General features: G+C 48.4%; 1 protein-coding gene across 2 annotated transcripts; it reads right to left on the reverse strand.

Annotated features, from left to right (window-relative positions):
- Window positions 1-475: 475 nt before the first annotated feature.
- Window positions 476-19,396, reverse strand: LPO (lactoperoxidase). Of its 2 annotated transcripts, XM_007176137.2 has the most exons (12): window positions 19,321-19,396; window positions 18,004-18,091; window positions 13,744-13,904; window positions 12,277-12,394; window positions 11,705-11,834; window positions 10,749-10,955; window positions 9,193-9,517; window positions 7,423-7,583; window positions 2,914-3,166; window positions 1,878-2,051; window positions 870-1,107; window positions 476-683 (listed from the first exon to the last, which is right to left on the reverse strand). In XM_007176137.2, the coding sequence occupies exons 1-12, from the start codon at window positions 19,394-19,396 to the stop codon at window positions 476-478; spliced, it is 2,139 nt and encodes a 712-aa protein (XP_007176199.1). The 2 variants fall into 2 exon arrangements, with proteins under 2 accessions (XP_007176199.1, XP_007176200.1); XM_007176138.1 differs by lacking the exons at window positions 13,744-13,904; window positions 18,004-18,091.
- Window positions 19,397-20,784: the final 1,388 nt, after the last annotated feature.

The raw sequence follows: 20,784 nt of genomic DNA on the forward strand, positions 1-20,784 counted from the left end.
GTCAATCACCAGATGTTTACTGAGCACTTACTGTGTGCTGAGCACCATGCTGGGGGCCACGGGACACACCTGGAAGTGGGCTGAAGTCCCCGGCTCAAGGAGTTTACAAGCTCGTTCACGGGGAGGAGAGATAAAAGGGCGTAAAGGCCTTGACTTGTTCAAGGGAGAGGATGGCTGACATCTGGCAAGCTAGACTGGAAGGTATCTCAGAGGGTATCTCAGAGTCTTGACAGAAAGGAGGGTTTCTGCAGGCAGAGAATATGGATTCAAGAGGAAGGGCTGGAGAGGTCGAGGGGGCTGGCCTCAGGCTTGAGTGAGGTGTGCATCCAGGGCGTGTAGAGAGACCCGGCTGGAAAGAAGGGCTGGGACTGGGTATGGAGCTCTAAGGGACCGGGTCACTGAGCTTGCTTGAAATGGCATCGTGGACCAAGGGGAGCTTTACTGCACAGTTTGGGAGGCCGTGGAGTCCAGGCCCCTAATTCTCCTCGGAGGCCCATGGTGAGAGGTCCAGCTTATCGATGGCTGAGCAATCCACAAAGCCGTGGGGGTAGCTGTTGGCTTGGAAGGGGTGCAGCGGGACCTTGGTGACGTGGGTGTTGTCACAGACAAGGCGTGACAAGGACATTTTCTGTAGAGAGTTCCGCTGCTCCTCAGTGAAGACCCCAGGGTTCTCCCACCAGAACCTGCAGAGACAGAAGTAGGGTCTCTCCATACAGCCCAGCTGTTGCACCCTCCCCAGTCTGCCAGAGGGGGAGGGAGGAGGTCACTGGAACATGCCAAGGTCTGGCGTCAGTCCTCCTGTAGGAAACCCACGGCCCACCTCCGAGAAGGGGTGCCCTCCACACCCTCCCCGCTGAGGTCTCACTCGCCTGTCTCCATCACGGATCTGCTGGAACTGCCTTCCCAGGAGGCAGGCCAGGAGAGGCCCCACCTGGCCCCTTTCTACCAGGGGCTCAGCGATGGCCCCTATCCAGATGTCAATGTTGGCAGGGGTCCCGTAGAGAACCAGTAACTTCTCAGCCAGCACCTTGTTCTTCAGCACGGCGTGCAGCTCCTTCAGCGTTTGGGGCTGTGAGAGGCCACAGAAGCCTCTCCAGGAGTTGTACCCTAGGGCAGAGAGGCTGGAGCTGTCTCATCCCCCTTGCAGACGTGCCCACTCCAGCTCCATCAGCCCCAGAAAGTCTGTGTTCACAGCCCTTGGGATAGGGGAGTCAGTGAGCCATTGTTTTATACTGTGGCACTTAAGCTTCGAGGGGGCTAGGAGGTTATATGGTGCTTACTATGGGTCCAGGAACTATTCTAAGCCCTGTACACAAACGTAAATTGAAGAACAGAGATGTCAAGTAACTTGCCTAAGGTCACATAAGTAGAAAGGGCATAGCTGGAATTTGAACCCAGGCAGTCTGGCTCTTAAGTACTACATTTAGGAAGATCCGATAGTCGTTGTTTTCCCTCTGTTATCCTTTTCTTAATATTTCCTGGACTTTTAAACTGGTTTTACAAGTCAGTTGTTGATTTCTTTCATTTGAGGAGCTCAAAGAAAGTACCAGATGTGTTCTCTGGTCTCTGCATTAAGGAGAATGGAAGATTCCATTTCACAGATGAGCAAAGTGAGTTTTAAAAATGGGCATCTCTGGACTTCCCTGGTGGTCCAGTGGTTAAGACTCTGTGCTTCCACTGCAGGGGGCACGGGTTCGATCCCTGGTCGGGGAACTAAGATCCCACATGCTGCGTGGCGCAGTCAAAAAAAAAAAAGGGCATCTCTGCCTTCTGTTTTAGAAGTGATCAGCTCCTCAGGGCTACAGACGAGAGTCCCTTGGAACCCCAGAAAGTAGCTAAAAGTTCCCCAGGCCTGGCAGGACCCTAGGCCCACTCACCAGGCATCCCATGGTCCCGGCAACGCTGTATGTTGATGGCAGCCAGGTCAAAGCCGTGGATCGTGTGAGTGGGTTGGAAAAGCTTGTTGCGCAGCTCGCCCGTCATCATTTTATTCTGATTCATCGATTTGGACTTCTTGGCCAGCAGGCCCCGCACCAGAGGGTCAATTCCACCTGCAAGGGAGACCCAGAGGCCATGTTGGGGATGGGGGCAGCTGGGGACATCTTCCACTGTTGGCTCCTCCCTCTACCAGACATTTTCTCTTTCTCAGGTGAAAGAAGGGCCAACTGCACCTCTCGGGCTGGAAGTGGGGAGAGAAGAGCACAATGCAGCCCGCAGGGTATGCTGGGGGCTGGGGGTCAGTCCAGACCACCTGCCGTCCTGGGGTGATGGCATCAGCATAAGCTTAGGGTTTCTTTCAAGCTGCAGTTCAGAGAGTTGGCTCCTTCTCCTCCATATGTTCCCGCAATGAACTGTGCAGCTTGGGAAGAGATGGCAGAAATCTCTGGAAAATGCCCTGACTTGTCAGGCCTTAAGTAAAGCCAGTTTCAACACAGCCCACCTCAGGATAAAGGGGAGCTGGGTTCAACCTTTGGCACTTAATGTAGGTGGAAAGCCATACAGGAGAGCAGAAAAGAGCAACTTTTTTTTTTTTTTTTTTTACCAGACCCAGGAATTATTTCTGCAGGGATCAGAGAAGCCTGAGGCAGGGAAAGGAAACAGGGAAAACTCGGCATCTTAAAGGCCAGTGGAAGAAAGAAAGAATAATAACTAATATTTAGTGACCACCTCCTGTGTGTCAAGAACCATTGTAGGGTGTTTTATACATATATTTCTATTTTTTTTATATCCTATGAGATAGGTATTATTACTGTCCCCATTTTACAAATGAAGAAACTGAGGCTCAGTGAGGTGAATTCACTTGCCCAAGGTCACACAGGAAGTGCCTGGAGTCTGACTTCCAAGCCACGTTTCCCTAGAAGCAGGCTACAGAGTGAGACAGCCTAGTGACAGTGCTTCCCTGAAAGGACATACCATCTTTGACTATCCTCCAGGTGTTGAAGAAGAGGGTATGCAGGGGGAGCTCTGCTTCCAGACCCCATGGCTGATAATTCTCATCCAGGCGGAACACAGTGGAGGGGACCTCCAAGTGGCCAAAGCGGAAGGCGAAGGTGAAGACATTGGAAATTCGGGGATCTACAGATTTGTTATAGCCTTGGTATGGAGGGATCCACTTTTGCATCTCATCACCTAGCACAATAGGTAGGTAGTCCCTAAAGGTGATAATCTGGAAGGAGAAACAAGTCATGAGAAAAGGGTGTGAGAAACCTTACCTCTGGCCACAGTGGACGGGCCCAGCTGTGGCACCAGACTAAGCTGGTTAGTCAGATTCTCTGTCTCAGGAACTTAGATTTCAGATGCAGCTATTCAAGACTGTTTCTGGCGGCGCTCTATCTGAGGGGACAGATGGGGTGATATGGGTTGTCATTTTCTATCATGTGCAGAAAAGCAGAGAAAACCCATCTGTAGAGAAAGAGAGTGGAGAAGTGAAGAGAGGAGCAGAGAGGAGGGAGAGACGGAGTGAGAGTAGCTGCCCTAATTCCAGATGGTTTCCAGTCTCTGGCTCTCACCCTAGTTGAGGCCCAACTACACTCCCTGCCTGGGGGTTCCAGGAGAAACCCTTACTAGCTTCCAGTTGATACATGTATAGGGTGAACCAGTACTGAACATCTGAACTAGCTTGCGTGGGTTTCTTTTTCTTGTAGTCCAAGAAGCCTTATTATGGATGAAAATCCATATGTTGAAGCTCTAACCCTCTCATTTGACTGTATTTGAAGATAGGGCCTGTAAAGAGGTAATTAAGGTTAAATGATGTCATAAGGGTGGAGCCCTAAACCAAAAAGACTAGTGTCCTGATAAGATGAGAGAGACTCACGCACAGGGGAAAGACGTGTGACCTCCAGAAAGGAAAGAAGAATGATGTACTGGGTAACACTACACCCATCAACAGCAGAATACAAATACTTTCTAAGGACCTATGGAACATTCAACAAGATAACCATACCAGGGTTATAAAATAAACCTTAACAAATTTGAAAGAATTGAGATCATAAGAGTATATTCTCTGACCATGATGGAATCAAATTAGAAATCAGTAACAGAAAGGCAGCAGAAAAATCTCTAAACACGTGGAAAAAAAACAATATACTTCTCAATAACCCATAGGTCAAAGAGAAAGTCTGAAAAGAAGAAACAACAACAACAGAACATACACAGTGAATTAAAATGAAAATACAACATATCAATATTTGTGGGATACAACTAACAGTGCTAAGAGGGAAATTTATATCACTTGTAATACTTATGTTAGAAAAGAAGAAAGCTCTCAAATCACTAATCTAAGTTCCTACCTCAATAAACTAGCAGGAAGAGCAAAGTAAACCTAAAGCAAGCAGAATAAACTAAAGAAGAAAAGTCATATGATTATCTAAATCAATGCAGAAAAACCATTTGACAAAATTCCACATCTATTCATGACAAAAACTCTCAGTACGCTAGGAATAGAGCAGAACGTCCTCAACTTCATATAGAGCATGTACAAAAAAAATCACAACTAACATTATACTTAATGGTGAAACCTTGAATGCTTTTCTTTTACTATTGGGAAGACAAGAATGTCTGCTCTCATCACTCTTATTCAGTATAGTGCTGAAAGTTGTAGCCACTGTAATAAGGCAAGAAAAAGAAGTGAAAAACATACAAATTAGAAAAGAAGGAATATAACTGTCATTATTTGTAGATGACATGACTATCTATGTAGAAAATCCCAAGGAATCTACAGAACTCCTGGAACTAATTGCGTTCAACAAGGTCATAGGATACAGAATCAACACATAAAAATCAATTATATTTTTATACACTGATAATGAATAAGTGGAAACTGAAATAAGAGATGTAATACCACTTACAATTCCTCCAAAGGAAATGAAATACTCAGGTATAAATGTAATAAGCATGTATAGGATATGTATGATTAAAATTATAAAATGCTGATGAAATAAATCAAAGAAAATCTAAATACTTGGAGAGACATACTATGTTTATATAGTGGAAAACTCAACATTGTAAAGATGTCAATTGTCCCTAAATTGATCTATAGTTTTAATACAATTCTTATCAAAATCTCAGCAAGATTTCTTTGTAGACATAGATAAGCATGTTTTAAAATATATATGGAAAGGTAAAGACCCTACAATAGCCAAAATAATTTTGAGAAAGAATAAAGTGAGGAGTCATTCTTCCTAATGTTGTCTTATTGTATAGCTACAGTTATTAAACACTGTGGTACTGGTGTAGGAATAGACATGTAGATTAGTGGAATATAATGGACAACCTAGAAATAGATTGACATAAATATGCCCAAATAGTTTTTTAAAACTTTTTATTTTACATTGGAGTATAGCCGATTAACAATGTTGTGATAGTTTCAGGTGCACAGCAAAGCGACTCAGCCATACATATACATGTATCCATTCTCCCCCAGACTTCCCTCCCATCCAGGCTGCCACATAATGCCCAAATAATTGTTGACAATGGAGCAAAAGCAATTCAAAAGGAGAAAGATAGCCTTTCAATAAGTGGTGCTGGAGCAATTAGACAACCATAGCCCCCACCCCAAATGAACCCTGACCTAAACCTTATGCTTTATACAAAAATTAACCTCAAATGGATCATGGACTTAAATGTAAAAGATAAAACTATAAAATGTCTAGAAAAATAAAACCAGGAGAAAAATCTCTGGGACCTAAGACTAGGGAAAGAATTGAAACTTGACACCAAAACACAATCTATGAAAGGAAAAAACTGATAAATTTGGCCTCATCAAAATTAAAAACTCTTACTCTGCAAAAGACCCTATTAAGAAAATGTACAAAGTACAGACTGGGAGAAAATATTTACAGTCACATATCTGACAAAGGATTCATATCTAGAATATATAAAGAACTCTCAAAAGTCAACAAAAAGACAAAATCCATTTTGAAAATTGGCAAACTATGTGAACAGATGTTTTATTGAAGAGGATATCCAGATGGCAAAAAAGTACATGAAAAGAAGTTCAATATGATCAGCCATCAGATAAATGCAAAGTAAAACCACAATGCAATATCACTACATACCTAACAGAAAGGGTAAAAAAAAAAAGAGTGATGACACCAAATAATGACCAGAATGCAGAGAAACTGGATCATTCATACATTGCTGGTGGGAATGTAAAAAACAGTACAGCCACTCTGAAAAATACTTTGGCAGTTCCTTTTAAAACTAAGAATGGACTTAGCATATAGCCCAGCAATTGCACTCTTGGGCATATATCCCAGAGAAATAAAAGCTTATTTTCATGCAGACACTTATCCATGAATGTTCATAGCAGCTTTATTCATAATAGCCCCAAATTGGAAGCTATGCAAATGTCATTCAATAGGTGAATGGTTAAACAAAACATGGAATACTACTCAACAACAAAAAGAAATGAACAATTGATGTATGTAACAAGTTGGATGAACCTCAAGGAAATTATGCTGAAAGTAAAAAGCCAGTCTCAAAAGAATACATATTGCATGATTTCATTTATATAATACTCGTGAAATAACATAACTGTACAGATGGAGAACAGATTAGTGGTTGCCGGGGGTTAGGGATGTGGGAAGGGGGAGGGTGGATGTGGCTATAAAAACGTAGCACAAGGGAGTCTGTGGTGATGGTAGAGGTAAGTGATGTTATTGTGGTGGTGGTTACATGAAACTACATATGTGATACACTTACATGGAGCTACACACACACATACACACACACACACACACTCACACACGAATTGACTGCACTTATAACTGGTGAAATCTGAATAAACTTTATGGTTCATATCTATGTTAACTTCTGGCTTTTGATATTGTACCATAGTTATGCAAACTGTTAGCACTGGGGGAGACTAGGTGCATGTGCTTTTTTTTTTTTTTTTTTTTTAATACAACTTCCTGAGCATCTACAATTATTTTTAAATAAAATGTTTAAAAAATATGTGTATGGTTAATATCAACATATCAACTTTTCTAAGTCTCTTCTAGTTAGTCAATCAGTCAATCAGCAATAGCAATTGACTATGCCTGTGACGTGTGGCTTAGGTGTGGAAAATTTTAAAAGATAATCCAATCAAAACAATCAAAATAACTGTGATGTAACAGTCCCAGGAGTGATGGAGCCTGTGGTCCCAGTGATGGCCCCTGGGCGGGCATACTGAGTGACTGACATATGAATGACTCTCCAACACCCTGAATCCAGGGATTCATTTTGGGGCTGAGAAGCTGAAGAAACAAAAGGGAGGGTTTAAAAGAATGAGACAGTGGGAAAGAAGCAGCAGAGGAGAGGAAGGGGGAAATGGAGGTGTGGAAAGCCGAGGAGGTCACTGGATGCGTGGCTGCGGGCAGGGGGCAGAGCCAGGAGCGGAAGCGAGGCTGGCACATGAGGCAGTTCTCCTGAGCCTATTACCTGTATGAAGGCTCCTAGGATCTTCCGGGCTTCCTGGTAGAGCTTCTCTCCATCCCAATGAGGGTTGAGTCTCTTTAGTTCTCTGGCCAGCCGGTTGTGCTCTCGGAGAAGGAGGGTGTGGGAAATGGCCAGCAGGATCTGTTCCGAGGCTCGTGGATCTCCTGAAAGCCCAGAAGGCAGAAGGGTGGGTCCCTCCTGAGCAGCCCCAGAACCCAGTAACCTGCACAAAGAATAAATGTGGTGCCCCAGAGGGAAGCTCTCCTAAGCCCCTCCTTCCTGTTAGTTTAAGGTGGAAAGAGATTGGGGTTGCGATTCATAGATTTGAATCCCAGCTCTCCACACACACTTTTTAGTTCTGTGACTTTGGACAAGTTACTTAACATTTCTAAGCCTCAGTCTTCATATCTGTGAAAATGGGGATAATAAGGTCGAACCCACAAGACTGTGGTAAAGAAAGACTACATACAGGTGATATTAAAAAGTAAAATTTTGCTAACTAAATCCCAACTGCCTTCTAAGATGGGACCTACAAATAAACGAGGGGCTTTTTATTGCGCAGAGCAATTTGGATGGTTTTAGGAATGCAAGTTTGAGGGTAAGAGCTTGGGTAGGGTTGAATTCCTCTGTGTAATAAGGGAGAAGAATCTAGAGATGGGGGCTATTGGGAGGAGAGGGTCATATAGATGGTAAAAGACCAGCTGTTTCATAAGGGGATTTCTCCTTGTGTCCTCTAATCTTCAGAAAAGTCTATTAAATTCATGAATGCTTGGTCTTACTGGATATTTTAATGGAAAACAGGAAGGGCTTAGTTTTGTGTCTGGACTGATGTGAGATGTGTATGGACATAGAATCCAAGAGATCTGGGTCTTCTGCCATGTCTGGGTGGGCTGGTGGTTTGTCCTAGGAGACTGGATTTTTGGAAGAGAGAAGGCCTCCAGAAGCCAAAGGCAGAGAAGACCAGGAGGGCATGAGCCCCCAGAATGAGGAGAATTGGAGGGCTTTGGCTGCGTACAGGCTACATGGAGTGGGGACTTTGTGCCAAGTTTATGGAAAGCCTTAAAAATATACATTCCTCTTGATCTAGAACGTCCTCCTCTAGGAGGTTATCTTAGTAAAATTATTAAAAATGAGCACAAGAATTCATCAACAAGGATGCTCAGGACCTTAACAAAAACGAACAAACAAAAAAATCACAGAAAAATTAGAAATGACACAAATGTCTCCAAGTAAGGTTGATAAAATAAATTATGATAAATATATGTCATGGAATACCAGGCAGCCATTAAAGATCATGATGTAGAAGAATATTTAAAGATGTGATACATTAAGAGAAGACATCAGGTTACAGAGAATTACTTCTAGTATGACCCCAATTGTGTAAAACAAGGTAGAACTAGATCTGTGATAGAAAAAAACTGGAAACATAGGCATTAAAATGCTAACAATGATTATCTGTGAGTGGTGGGATTTTGTGGATTTTCTTATTTTCTTTGTGCTTTACTGGACTTCCTTAATTTTTTTTTTTTTATACAGTGAACACATGTTCTTAGATTCTGTATTCATCTGTGCCCTTTTGCCAGTCCTGGACCACTGCCCATGGCAGTGGTGGCCTGGTGTGTATTTTTCCAGAAGACAATGAGAAGAAGCAATGGTAAAGCCTCCCTGGAAGCTGCCCAGTGGCCTCGAGAAACTTTTCTGGCCTTCCTCTGCTCTCAGACCCCAGGATAATCCCCTTGTCCTTTGGCCCCTCTGTTGCCAGCCTAGACTCACCTGTCAGGAAGCAGGGCACACAGGCAGTGGTGTTGATGAACTCACAGGGGCTCGGCTTCTTGTTGTCAAAGGGCGGGTAGGCCAGCCCGTGGTCCTGGGCCTCCTGGTTGATGGCCATGAGGCCCAGTGGGCTGCTGAGATCCCGGAGGCGGCCGGCCAGGCTGGGCTCAGGGCTGTACACTAAACTGGCATCCAGGAAGGAGGTCAGAGCATTGATCTGCTCTCGGGCCAATGACTGGTAAGGTGGAGTGGGGCAGACAAACCCAGCTCGGAAGAAAGGCATGCATTTCCCTTGAGTCTTCACCTTGGGGTCGTTGCACGGGAACTGCAGAGAGATCGGGGTGGGTGACTGGGCAGAGGTGGTACAGCTGGCAACCTCTCCCCAGGGTAGGTCTGGATGCAGCTGGCAAAGATGCTGATGGTGCCCTCCTGGGACCCTGGTACCAGACAATGGCTCCAGATGCCTCCTGCTGATGCTATAAATCCTGGGCCCCCAACGCCCTGAAGGTCACTACGTCCGCTGGGTAAAAGGGCTGAGGGGGAATCATTCAATCTTTCATAGCAAAAGCTCCAAATTTTTGGTTGAGAGGGAGTCCTGAGATCCCGGCACAAGGAAGCAGGACATGAGGCAGGAAAGGGTTTGTTAATAATTACTACTAACAACAGCTACCATTTATTTATTCTGGACCTACCATGTGCTTGGCATTATGCATACTTTAACTCACTTTGGTCCTCATAAAACCCTGTAAGGTAGATAATTCTGTCCCATTTTACACGTGAGAAAACGGAGGCTCAGAAAGGTTAAGCAATTTGCCCAAGAGCTTACAAACTGAAAGGGAAAGATGGGGGATTCAGATCTAGGCTGACCTTACTTCACAGCTTATGTTCTTTACACCACAACACATAGCCCCGATTTGTTTGAGTGAATAAATCATTCTCTAAATGTAAAATCATGAGTAAGAAGAAAAGTGCACCACTGCAAGTTCCTTTCCCTTCCTGCTGGAAATTCCCACAAATGCCTGCCACTCATCCTGACTCATCCATTCTGGGAGTAGACTTCCCGACTCTGAGATGACTTACGATAGCATTCCACAAATTTTGCTGTCTATAAAATAAGTCTCATGGGGATTCCGATAAAATGTAGATTCTGCTTCCCAATGTCTGGGATGAGGTTTGAGATTTTACATTTCTAATAAGACCCCAGGTGACATCAATGCTGCTGGGCCAGGGATGAAGACAACACGCCCCAGAGCTTCCCAATTTTGCCATTAGTGATTACTTGTCCATTTCCCACACAGGTCCTTTGTCCTTGAGGGAAGGGACAGTGTCTTGTTCACCTTTGAATTCTAAGTGTTTAGCGTACTGCCTGGCACAGAGTTGATGATTAATGTCTATTTGCTAAATAAATGGGTGAGTGAATGAATAGATGTGTGAGGCTTGGGAAGCTGTCAAATCAACATTCAAGATCTCCAGGAGGTCCTGGCTGACAGGCTGGGAATGTCTGCCACATCAGGGAGGCAAGGGGTTTGCTAGGGACCCGCAGCTGCAGGGCCTACCATGATGGGGAAACAGTTGTCTCCCTGGATACAGTGTTCATCACACTGCACTTTGGAGTACTCGCTGCTCCCCAGTTCCGTGTCGGGGGCAAAATCCAGGTCGTGGTCCACAATTTGACCCCACTGCATGAAGAGCAGGGACCTGTTTTGGTCCAGAGCACCCTCTTCATTTAGGTAGCCTACAATCTTGTTGGATACCTCGCGGGCCTACAGGTGGAGAGAGAAGGAGAGGGAGGAAAAGGTGCTTTGAGGATTCAGATTCAACTGCAGTTTATAGAGTACCTATGATGTAACAGGTACACTTCATCCTCATGACAAGCTTGTGAGGTAGGTGGCATTACCCCCATTTTGTAGATGAGGAGACTGAGGACTAGACAGGTGAGGTCAACTCACCAAGGTCCTGCTGCTACCAAAGGCCAGGTCTGTATGACTTGCTGGCTTCAAGGCCAGTGCTCTTTCCACTCAAAGAGGGAAAACAAAGACAGGCTGTCCCTGAAGTAAGTGCCACGGAGGTGCCAGGTGTCTGGGAATAGAAGAGGGCCTCTGGGGAGGGCCCGCCAACTCAGATGAGGCCAACAGATAGGACGTCCCGGCAAGCACCAGCTGATGCACTCCAGGGGCTGGGGCAGGGCAAGCATGAGCAGGATGGGGCAGGGAAGCCATCTGCCTGGGAGACCCCAGGGTACTTGGCCTGACGGCAGCTGGGACGTGACCATCTCGTGGCTGGGCTCCGGGACCCGGACTCTGCTGCTCTCTAGTGGCATTTTCCGGAACACCACCAGGGAGGAAGTCCAAATCTCCCATCTCTCTCCGGATGCGGTTCTACCGCGCGTCTGTCCTCCCACCTATTTCTTCTTCCTTTCCTTGTGTGTTTGTGGGAGGACATCCCTTCCCCTCTGACTCCCATCTTTCACCCGCCTGCTCGGGGCTCGCCCCCACCCCGTGTTCGCCCTCACCAGTGGGAGAGGGAAGCCGTTCCGCGTCTTCCTCGGCGTCCAGCCGAAGGGCAGGGAGAGCCCGTCCTCGTACTCCGCCGGCAGCCAGCGCGCCAGCGCCCTGTTGGACGCGCCCAGCCCGGGGTTCCTCCTGAAACAGCAAGACCGGGCCTCAGCCTAGGCGGCGGGTTCGCTCCGGGGTCCGCTTCTCCGCAAACCCCACGGGGATCCCCTGGGGAAGGACCCGGAGCCTCTGCCCAAGGGAAAGGGGGCGCGGAGGAGGGGCCTCTGCAATGTGGGGTGTCGGAACTACTGCCACCTCCGAAGGCGCGGGGCTCCTCTGCCCTGGGGAAAGGTGCTTCTTCCAGTGGGATGCAGTGGCCTCTTTAGAAGGTGGGGAAGTTAGCGGGGTTCCAACAGAACAGATTCCAGTGGGAGGCTAGTCCAGGAGGGTGAGGCAGTGGGAGTTATGCCTGTAATGCCCACGTGGCAAAGCCCCTGGCCGGGCTGAGCAGGGCAGGTGGGCTGGGCAGATGGGTTGGCTGTGGTGATTGGGAGAACCTGCCTCCTAAACCCACCCACTGGCCACTCACCTGTTATTACAGTCTCCCGTGATGGTGCGGTAAGGGCTGTTCTCATCACATTTCACCAAAGGAACTGGGACGCCACAGCCCACCTCCTGAGAGAGTGCAGTCAATTCCAGGCTAGGGTCTGAAAGAGAAGGGACGCCAAAAGGGCTGAGTTCTTTCTCCATTCTGAGGCCCTGAGGGGAGGTTTATTTTCTGAACTTGATTTTTGGGGGAGTACATTTTACGTTCTAAGTAAGCATTTCTCAGGGGGTTTCTCATTGAATCCTGACAACTCATTAAGGTAAGAATTAAAATTCTCATTTTACGAGAGAAGAAACTGAGACCATAGTGCCCATGAGACTTGCCCAAGGCCACACAGATAGTAACGGTCTCCAGAGTTGTTAGTAGTTCTTTGTCTATCAGACCCTTTGAACCAACAGACCTTTCTTTTAGAATGACAATACCCCTGAGAGGTTAGGTACATGTTAGTATGAGTTAGTTTGAGAAGATTGCTTTTCTTCTAAGGCTCCACTGACGTCTAAGGTCCCAAGCACGCAGGAATCTAGATAGGAAAGATGTTGGGAAGGGACAGGGCATTTTTATGTGAGGGGCGCTGTGATCTCGGCGGGAGTAACAGAGTGGGGAGCTTTAGGCATCAGAGACCTCCACGTGGGCACAGAATGGAAAGAGCCACCAACGTCCTAATGCAGCCTGAAGGGAACCCGGCTCTGGGGGCCTTCTTCGGGAGCTCATCTGCAGAAGTTGGCAGGGGCCGAGGTTCAAGTCCCAGCACCTTTTGAGTCTCAGAGTCCAAAGTGCTCCCTACTTCTCCCTACCTTGTCCTGGTTTCCTCCTTTTGGAACTTTAGAATTTGCCCAAGTCCTAGGCCAGGTATCTTCCCCCGCTTGATGTTTTCCCAGGGAGAACCTGCAGCCTCTTCCTCCCGTCAAGACCAATCCCCTTCCTCCGTGACCCACCGTGAACAGTGACACTTGGTAGGGGGTGGGGTGGAGGGGTGGAGGAGGTCGTGATCAATCCATCGGCTCATTGTTTCAGCTCCACGGTACCCAGAACAGGAGAGACACTCATCACCTGTGACGTAATCCCAGTAAAGCCCCCCGACACAGGTGGCTGAAATGTCCCCTCCACAGGCGGAAGTGGTGACACTGTGGTTTGGGACAGGGAGCCCGTGTGTACTAACTTTAGTCCTTCCTCTGGACAGAGGCCTTACAGATGGTGTTATAACAAAAGGCACAAATGTCCCCTCATTTGGAGTTGGCAGTGTGACCTTGCTGGGCCCAAGTTCCTTTCTCTGCAAAAAGAGCATTGGTCTGGCTGCCCTCCCAGCCCCTCCTTGCTCTGTGGTCCACGACTCTGACGGAGAGAGAGGAGACGGCTCCCAGTCGGAACTGCGGCTTTTGGTGGCTTGTGTTCTCTCCTGCAGGGAGATGACCGCTTCCTGCCATCAGAGGGCTGGTGGGTTTTCTGTACCTGTGACATTGGTCAGGGTCGCTTTGTGCCTCAGTCTCTTTAAGGACTCCTCCCACACCTGCCCGTTGCGGATGGCCATGCGGGTCCAGCCCTTGGCGTGCTTGAGGTATTCGGAGAGCTGTCGGGTGGTGGGCGCCTCAGAGCTCATGGCCGTCTTCAGCCTACAATGGAGAGCAACGGGGGAGTCATGACCGGGCCCTCGGCTCCGACCGTGTAGCAGGGGTGTGAGGTGCCGTGTGTGTACAGAGGAGCCGCGGGGGTGTGGGCAGCACGCAGGAGACCCCCACCTCTGTGCTCTCAGGATCTTTTCTTAGCTCTCCTCTGATGCCTCTGGAAAATCTCCTCTGGGAAATGAGGAAGCTACAGTGTGTCTTTAAGCTTCGTTAAGTCTGGTTCTGAAGGAAGGCAGACAGATGGACGTGAGCACTTCCTGAATTAGAGTCAGAGGGTTGCAGCTGTGCTGGCTGCTTCTGAATCAGTTGGGGAACCCTAAAAACCCCTAAGTCCCAGGATGTACCGATTCAGACCGAGGAACCCCTGGCCATGGAGCTGGCCTCGTGCACCGAGAATTCTGGAAATAACATGCCTATGGGCCCCAGTTCTGCCCATGAAAGCATCCTTCATCCCATCTGGCCCTAGAATTAGTGTGGAGTTCGTTTAGTTGTGGCTGTAGCATCTAGCCTCTTGTTGACCATTTCTTGGGCCAGATGTTCGGGCTTTTTCTTAATTACCAGTCTATAAAAAGAGAAGCCAAAAACTTTTCTACTACTAAGAAGTTGGTGACCAAGGGCAAGGTAGTGTCAGAAAAGTCCCTGCATGAGAACCCTCTCCCCCTTCCTGTGCCTCAGTTTCTTGTGTGTGCGATGAGGGGTCCTATGAGATGATCTTTACGGCTCTAAGACTGAAATTTTGGAAGTGGCTCAGATTCTCACAAAGGCAGCCCTGCTTTGGGGATATGCGTCACAGGATGTAACTCCTGGCCTGTCCCTGTGGATCAGGTTATCGATTCTGCTTCAAGCATGAGGGGGCCTGGTGCTCAGCCTGAGGGGCAACATGGGCGAGCGGGCGAGTGGGCGAGCGGGCAGGCATGGGTGATGACTGAGCTATAATCACCAGGCCTGACCCCTTCCAACCTCCCCCCAACCTCGGTAAGAAAGGACCCAGGAAGATAAGCCAGACTGCCTTTTGTTGCTGTTACAAGAGACATCATGGCCCAGTGGCCCAGACTGCTGCGTGGCATGTCCAATATGGTAACCGCTAGCCACATGTGGCTGTTTAAACGGAAATTCATTAAAATTAAATACAATTAAAAATTCAGTTCCTCAGTGTCACCAGCCACATTTCAAGGGCTCCGTAGTCACATGTAGTCAGTGGCTCCTGTATTGGACAGCACTGACCTAGAGTTTGAACCCTGGTTCCCCCAGGATTGGTTTACAGACATGACTTCTGAGGGAGCTAGGACTCACTGTGTTAACTTACATCAGGGCCTTTGGAACACGCTGGCTGGGTTTGACTCCTGCCGCCCCTTAGTAGCTGTGTGCCTTTGAGCAAGTTACTCAACATCTCTGTACCCAATTTCCTTATCCATAAAATGAGGATAATGATGGTAATCACGTTATTTGATCATTCTGACTTCAAAAACAGCTGTTTCACATAGTTGGATCGAGCACGTTCTAGCATTTGGGGGAGGAAGGCGTGTGAAGCGCTGAGAACTGTCTCTGGCACAGAGTAAACACACGTGTTAGCACCAGCGCCATCACCATCATCATGGGTCCCAAAGGGCCCCCCACCCAACAGAGAAGGTGTGTTGCTGGGCCTCCCAGGGCTCCACCCAGAGGTCCCATGCAAGGCCCTACCTGTTCCTGCCTTTCTCCCCCGGCTAGCGTTCTGCGCGGTCTCCTGCCTGACCTTGACTCACCAAGGACTTACCTCCTGCTCTGCCTCAGGGCCGGGTTCCACGGGAGCAGGCAGGGCCCTGGAGGAACTCTTATTCCATCTCCAGGCCCACCCGCTTGTCCTAGCCCCCATCCTCTCCCATCTGGATGGCCCCAGCAGACTCCTAACGGGACTCATGCCTCCTCTCCTGTCCTTCTCCCATCCGTTCTCCCTCCGGCTGCAGGAAGGCGCTTTTTCTAGTGAAAAGCAGAGCAGGCCACTCTGACTGAAGCACTTTCTTGGCTCTCCCTGTGACGTGCATGAATCCACGGGCTTACTGTGTACGTGCTCGTGACGTTGTGGGATCTTTGCCTCTATCTAGTTCCCGAACATTTTCATCCCCTCAAAGGAGACCCCACACCCATGAACAGCCAGCCCAGTCCCTCCCCTTCTCCCCCAGCCCCTGTCAGCCACTGCTGTGCCTCTGACTATCTGGCCCTCAGGCTCCACCTGTGTGTCCTCTTCTCCTACTGCCGCCACCAGCGTGGGCCTTCTTTCTGTTTCCTGGGCACCCTAAGCTCTTTCCTGCCTCAGGACCTTTGCCTTTGCTACTCCCAGACCCTGGAATGCCATCCCCCTGGCTCTCTACATGGCTGGCTCCTTCTCATCTTCCATCAGGCTTCCCCGCTCCCCGCACCTAGCCTGCTGTGTGTCCTGGAGCTATGGCTGCTGGTTGACCCCTGGCCAAAGAGCTTAAAGAAAACAAGAAAAGAAGAGGTGGCTCGTGCTCTGCACCTAACAGCAGAGTAAGCCGGACAGGGCAGCCCTCGGCCCCAGATCGGCACATCCTCCAGCAGCAGGGCAAAGCTTTTAGTCTTCTGGAGCATCTTTAAAGGGGACCTGGCTCAAGATGGTGTGGGGAGGGGTGAGGGAGGGAGCCGCAAGCTCCAGGGCTGAAGGGTGGAGCTGTGAGCTACTGGTCAGAAACTTCTCTGGGTCAGAGAGTTGGCAACAGAATCTCTGAGAGCTGAAAAGCGCCCAAGGAGGGAAAGAGCTTCTGACCCAATCCCCAACCCCCAGGCACTAAGCTGTCCAGGCGACTTAGACTTTGCCATCCTGTATCTCTCCTACCTCCCCCAGCTTGACCCCTAAGAGTGACAATCCTGGGCTGGGGGATGAGGAGAAGCTCGGGAAAGAGGGACGGGCGGACCACGCGCCCTTCTCTCACTATGAGAGCCTAAAGCAGCTCCGAGTGGAGGAAAGCGAGAGGCTCTGGGCTTTGTCTTCTTCTGCTGACATTTGAGTTCCTGAAAGGACTAGAAGTGATCAGAGCACATCTTGTCATCTAAAAGTCAGCAAAAAAGTTATGGGACCTCTTGAGAGTTTATGCAAGGGCCAGGGAGGAATGAAACCCCAAGTCCAGTAAAGGGGCAGCAAGAGGAACGAGCAAGGTTGTTTTCTGCTCAGTGAAGTGGTTACTCTTGTTTTTCTGCCTCTCTAGCTCCAGCATGGGCTTCCTGAGGGCAGGGACCCAGTCTGCATTGCTTATTTCAGAAAACCCAGGCCCTACACGTGTTTGGGAGGTGGCTGATTCTGCCGGTGTCCTGCACGTTTCTCAAGTTGCTTTGGGCCCATTTATAGAATTTGGCGTGCCCCTCCCCTAGCTGCTGATGGCTCACTCCCGTAATTTCTTGGGCAATTGCTTCTGAGTCAGGGTGGCTTCCTGGCTGGAGGTGCCTGGGAGTCACACAGTGTGCTACACCGCACCACCCCCCCAACCCAGTGCCAAGCTTGCAGTACATCTGGCTTATATCAAGGACCCCTTTGGCAGGTGAAAGCTCTGCTCCCTTGCTTGGGGTAGGACAGGCTCTGAGGTGCAGCCTACACTCCGGATCTCCCTGTGAGGTCAGCTGGGGCTAGACCTTAAACCACATCCCTGCTTAACCCCTTCTTTTTACCTATCTGGCCTCACTCCTTCACTCCGCTACTTACCTGAGAGCGCTCCCCAGTAAGCCACCCGCATGTGAATCCAGGTCTCAGGTTCTGCCTCAAGGGGACCTGACCTAAGACATGTTGAATGAATGGAGAACTTCTAGGGACAGGCTTTCTGAGACTCTGCAATGCATGACCTAAGGAATCACTCAGCCACGTGGAAGAAAGTGCTTATAGGATCAGATGAGACATCCCCTTCAAGGTAAGTTAGAGGCTGAGGATTTTAGGAGTTGTTGGCTTTTACTCATACTTGCCCCATACTCGCAGGTGGGCAGGGGCTGGGGGTGGAAGGGCAGGTTGTATCATTGCTTTGGCTCATTGGCTTGTCAGGACTGGCCTAGATGCCCTCGTCAGCCTAGGAAGAGAAGCATGTGGTATGTGTGTCTCACCTACCTGGTCCGGGAATCCAGGAAGGCCTTGTTGACCTGGATCTTGACCTGACTCACAGCATCAGAGATGGTGAAGGTGCGGGTGGCCTGCTCTTGGAGGGGGGAGAAGCAAGGAGCAGGGTATCAGACACCACTCTTTGGTGAAGCCCTTTGCTCTGTCTCCCTCTTTCTCCACCATTATCCCCACCACTCAAACCTGAGCAGGCAGAAGATCAAGATTAAGAAACATTCGACAGGAGGAAAAGCCCAGAATGGGAAGAATACTCTCTGATCCTCAATAAGGTGTCAATATCACTCTTTAGGAGTCCAGTAGAATACATTCATCCCTCAGTATCCACAGGGGGTTGGTTCCAGGACCCTCCAGGATGCTCAAGTCCCTTAGGTAAAAGGGCATAGTATTTGTATATAACCTATGCGCATCTTCCTGTATACTTTGAATCACCTCTAGATTACTTATAACACTTAATGCAATGTAAATGTCATGTAAATAGTTGCCAGAGTGGGTTTTTTTTGGGGGGAGGGGGAGCTTTCTGGAATCTTTTTAAAAAATATTTTCAATCCACTGCTTGTTGAATCTGCTGATGCGGAACCTGTGGATACAGAGGCCTGACTGGACCCAGTGATGGGATTAAGAAGGTGTGTGACCACTCAGGTTGGCTCTTGGCTCTGGGCTGTGGGGATTTTTTCTTTGGTTCTTGGTGAGGTGGACCTGAAAACAAGTCCCTCAAAGGGCTTAGCTGATCACCAGGACCCTGAGGTAGGGAAGGGGATGGTGTAGAGTAGAGGTGGGGTTCCTTGTTTTACTCGAATTGGGGTCTGGAATGGTGAGGGGAATCAGGATGCAGTCTTTGAACAAGGGGAATGTAGTGGCTTAAATAGTGTCCCTCCAAAATACTTGTCCAACTAGCACCTGAGAATGTGACTTTATTTGGAAATAGGGTCTTTGCAGATGTAGCTAATTAAGAAGAAGGCATACAGGTACGGGATTAGAGTGGGCTCTAAATCCAATGACTTGTGGTCTTATAACAAGAGGAGAGGACACACAGAGGACACCACAGAGAAGAAGCCCGTGTGAAGATGGAGGCAGAGATTGGAGTGATGCACATATAAGCCAAGGGTTGCTGGGAGCTACCAGAGGCTGGAAGGGGCAAGGAATGATTCTGCCCTAGAGCCTTCAGAGGAGCATGACCCAGCCAACACCTTGATTTTGGACTTCCAGCCTCCTGAACTGTAGGAGAATAAATTTCTGTTGTCTTAAGCCACCCAGTTTGTGGTCCTTTGTTACAGCAGCCCCAGGAAACCAATACAAGGTGGTACTTACCATTTGTGTCAGATTCTACAACCTGGAACAAGCTCAGGGAAGCCAAAAGGACTGGGAGATGGAAAAGGACCCTCATCGCTGAAATGAGACCAGGATCAGGCTGTGAGCTTTGTAGAGTCCCCATGGGTAGGACTGAATCACAGAAAGGGGGTGGTAAAGCAGAGAAAGCCCAGAGAACACGAGACACCCTAACATTAGAACAGAGGAGGGGAAACCACAGTAACTAACTAAGCATCTACCATATGTGCAGGCCCATGTTAGGTCCTGGGAGATGGAAAGAGGCAGTGGTGGAAGGGAAAGAACACAGGCTTTGTGGTCAGAGGGTCCTGAGTTGTAGTTATGTATTTGCTCTAACTAGCTCTGTGACATTGAGCAGGTTACTTGACATCTCTGGGACCCCGGCCTGATTGAGTGAGAGGGTAGGACCAAGTGATCCAGGATGTCTGATTCTGCCCTGACACCCCGTGACCCAAGTTCCTGTACCTGTCTTGTCACTGGTGACAAATGCTCTTACCAAACCCAAAACACAACTTTGAAGTTCCCCTTCCTTTTCCCCCTCAGGATGTATTGCTCCCTGAAAGCCATCCTCCTCTAGCCCAGCACCAGGGGAGTGTGCCTGAGAAGCAGACACTCAGTTCCTCCTTTGGGAACTGGCAAGGAACTCCACCCTCCCTCAAAGAGTCGACATGATGGGAAAACACGAATGAAAATTGTGGCAAAGCTCAGAGCTCTCCAGAGCTCACAGCTGTGTCCCAGGTTGCCTGAAGAGATTCCTGCTCTTAGATCAACGCCTTTATCATGAGCTTTAACTCTGAACCTAAATCATCAGATTAAAATTGTGCAGCTTTGTTTGCTGACGAGGGGCTTTGGGGCTCAGAGTGTTCATTAGCATTGGTGGAATAGACCCAAAATGTCTTTTGAGGAGATTCCAGTTCCAGCCCAAGAGGCACCCATGCTGTACAGATGGAACGATCATGCGTCTAGACCATGTTCTTCACAAGAGGGCACAGGTTCTCCCCATAGTGTGCATTCACTGGTTGGACCCCAGAAACATCCTCAGATTGGCTTCCCCCTCTGTATCTACTCAAAGCTCCCTAAGAGAAATCATGGTTCTAGAGTTTTGCCCAAGAGACCACCCAGGAGGTCTTCCAGACACTCTCCAGATAATCTCCAGAAAAGGAGAACTGTGTATCTGGACAGGTAATTTCAGCTTCCCTTGCACTCCCCCAATCTTTTCCTCTGACCTTTGATGATCCCCCTAATAATTTTTATCTTGTTGAATGTACTTCTTGTAAGCTAACTGTAGGAAAAAAAAAAAGCAAAGTGTGAATAAATACCTCTCTGGCCAAGATTCTCCCTGGCACTTTTTTTTTTCCCCAAGAGGAAAACAGCTTGACCCCTCAGTGGGCTCCTGTCCTTACACCTCTATGGCCCGGAGTAGTCCTCCTCTTTGTGCTTCGAGGA

This window comes from Balaenoptera acutorostrata, chromosome 20 (genome assembly GCF_949987535.1).
Source record: "Balaenoptera acutorostrata chromosome 20, mBalAcu1.1, whole genome shotgun sequence".
Lineage (NCBI taxonomy): Eukaryota > Metazoa > Chordata > Mammalia > Artiodactyla > Balaenopteridae > Balaenoptera > Balaenoptera acutorostrata.

Coding starts and splice junctions, on each gene's coding strand:
- LPO (XM_007176137.2), bottom strand. CDS start 19,396: ATGAGGGTCCTTTTCCATCTCCCAGTCCTTTTGGCTTCCCTGAGCTTG. Junction 18,092..19,320: donor TGTAGAATCTGACACAAATG/GTAAGTACCACC, acceptor CCCCCCTCCAAG/AGCAGGCCACCCGCACCTTC. Junction 9,518..10,748: donor ACAACTGTTTCCCCATCATG/GTAGGCCCTGCA, acceptor ATCTCTCTGCAG/TTCCCGTGCAACGACCCCAA.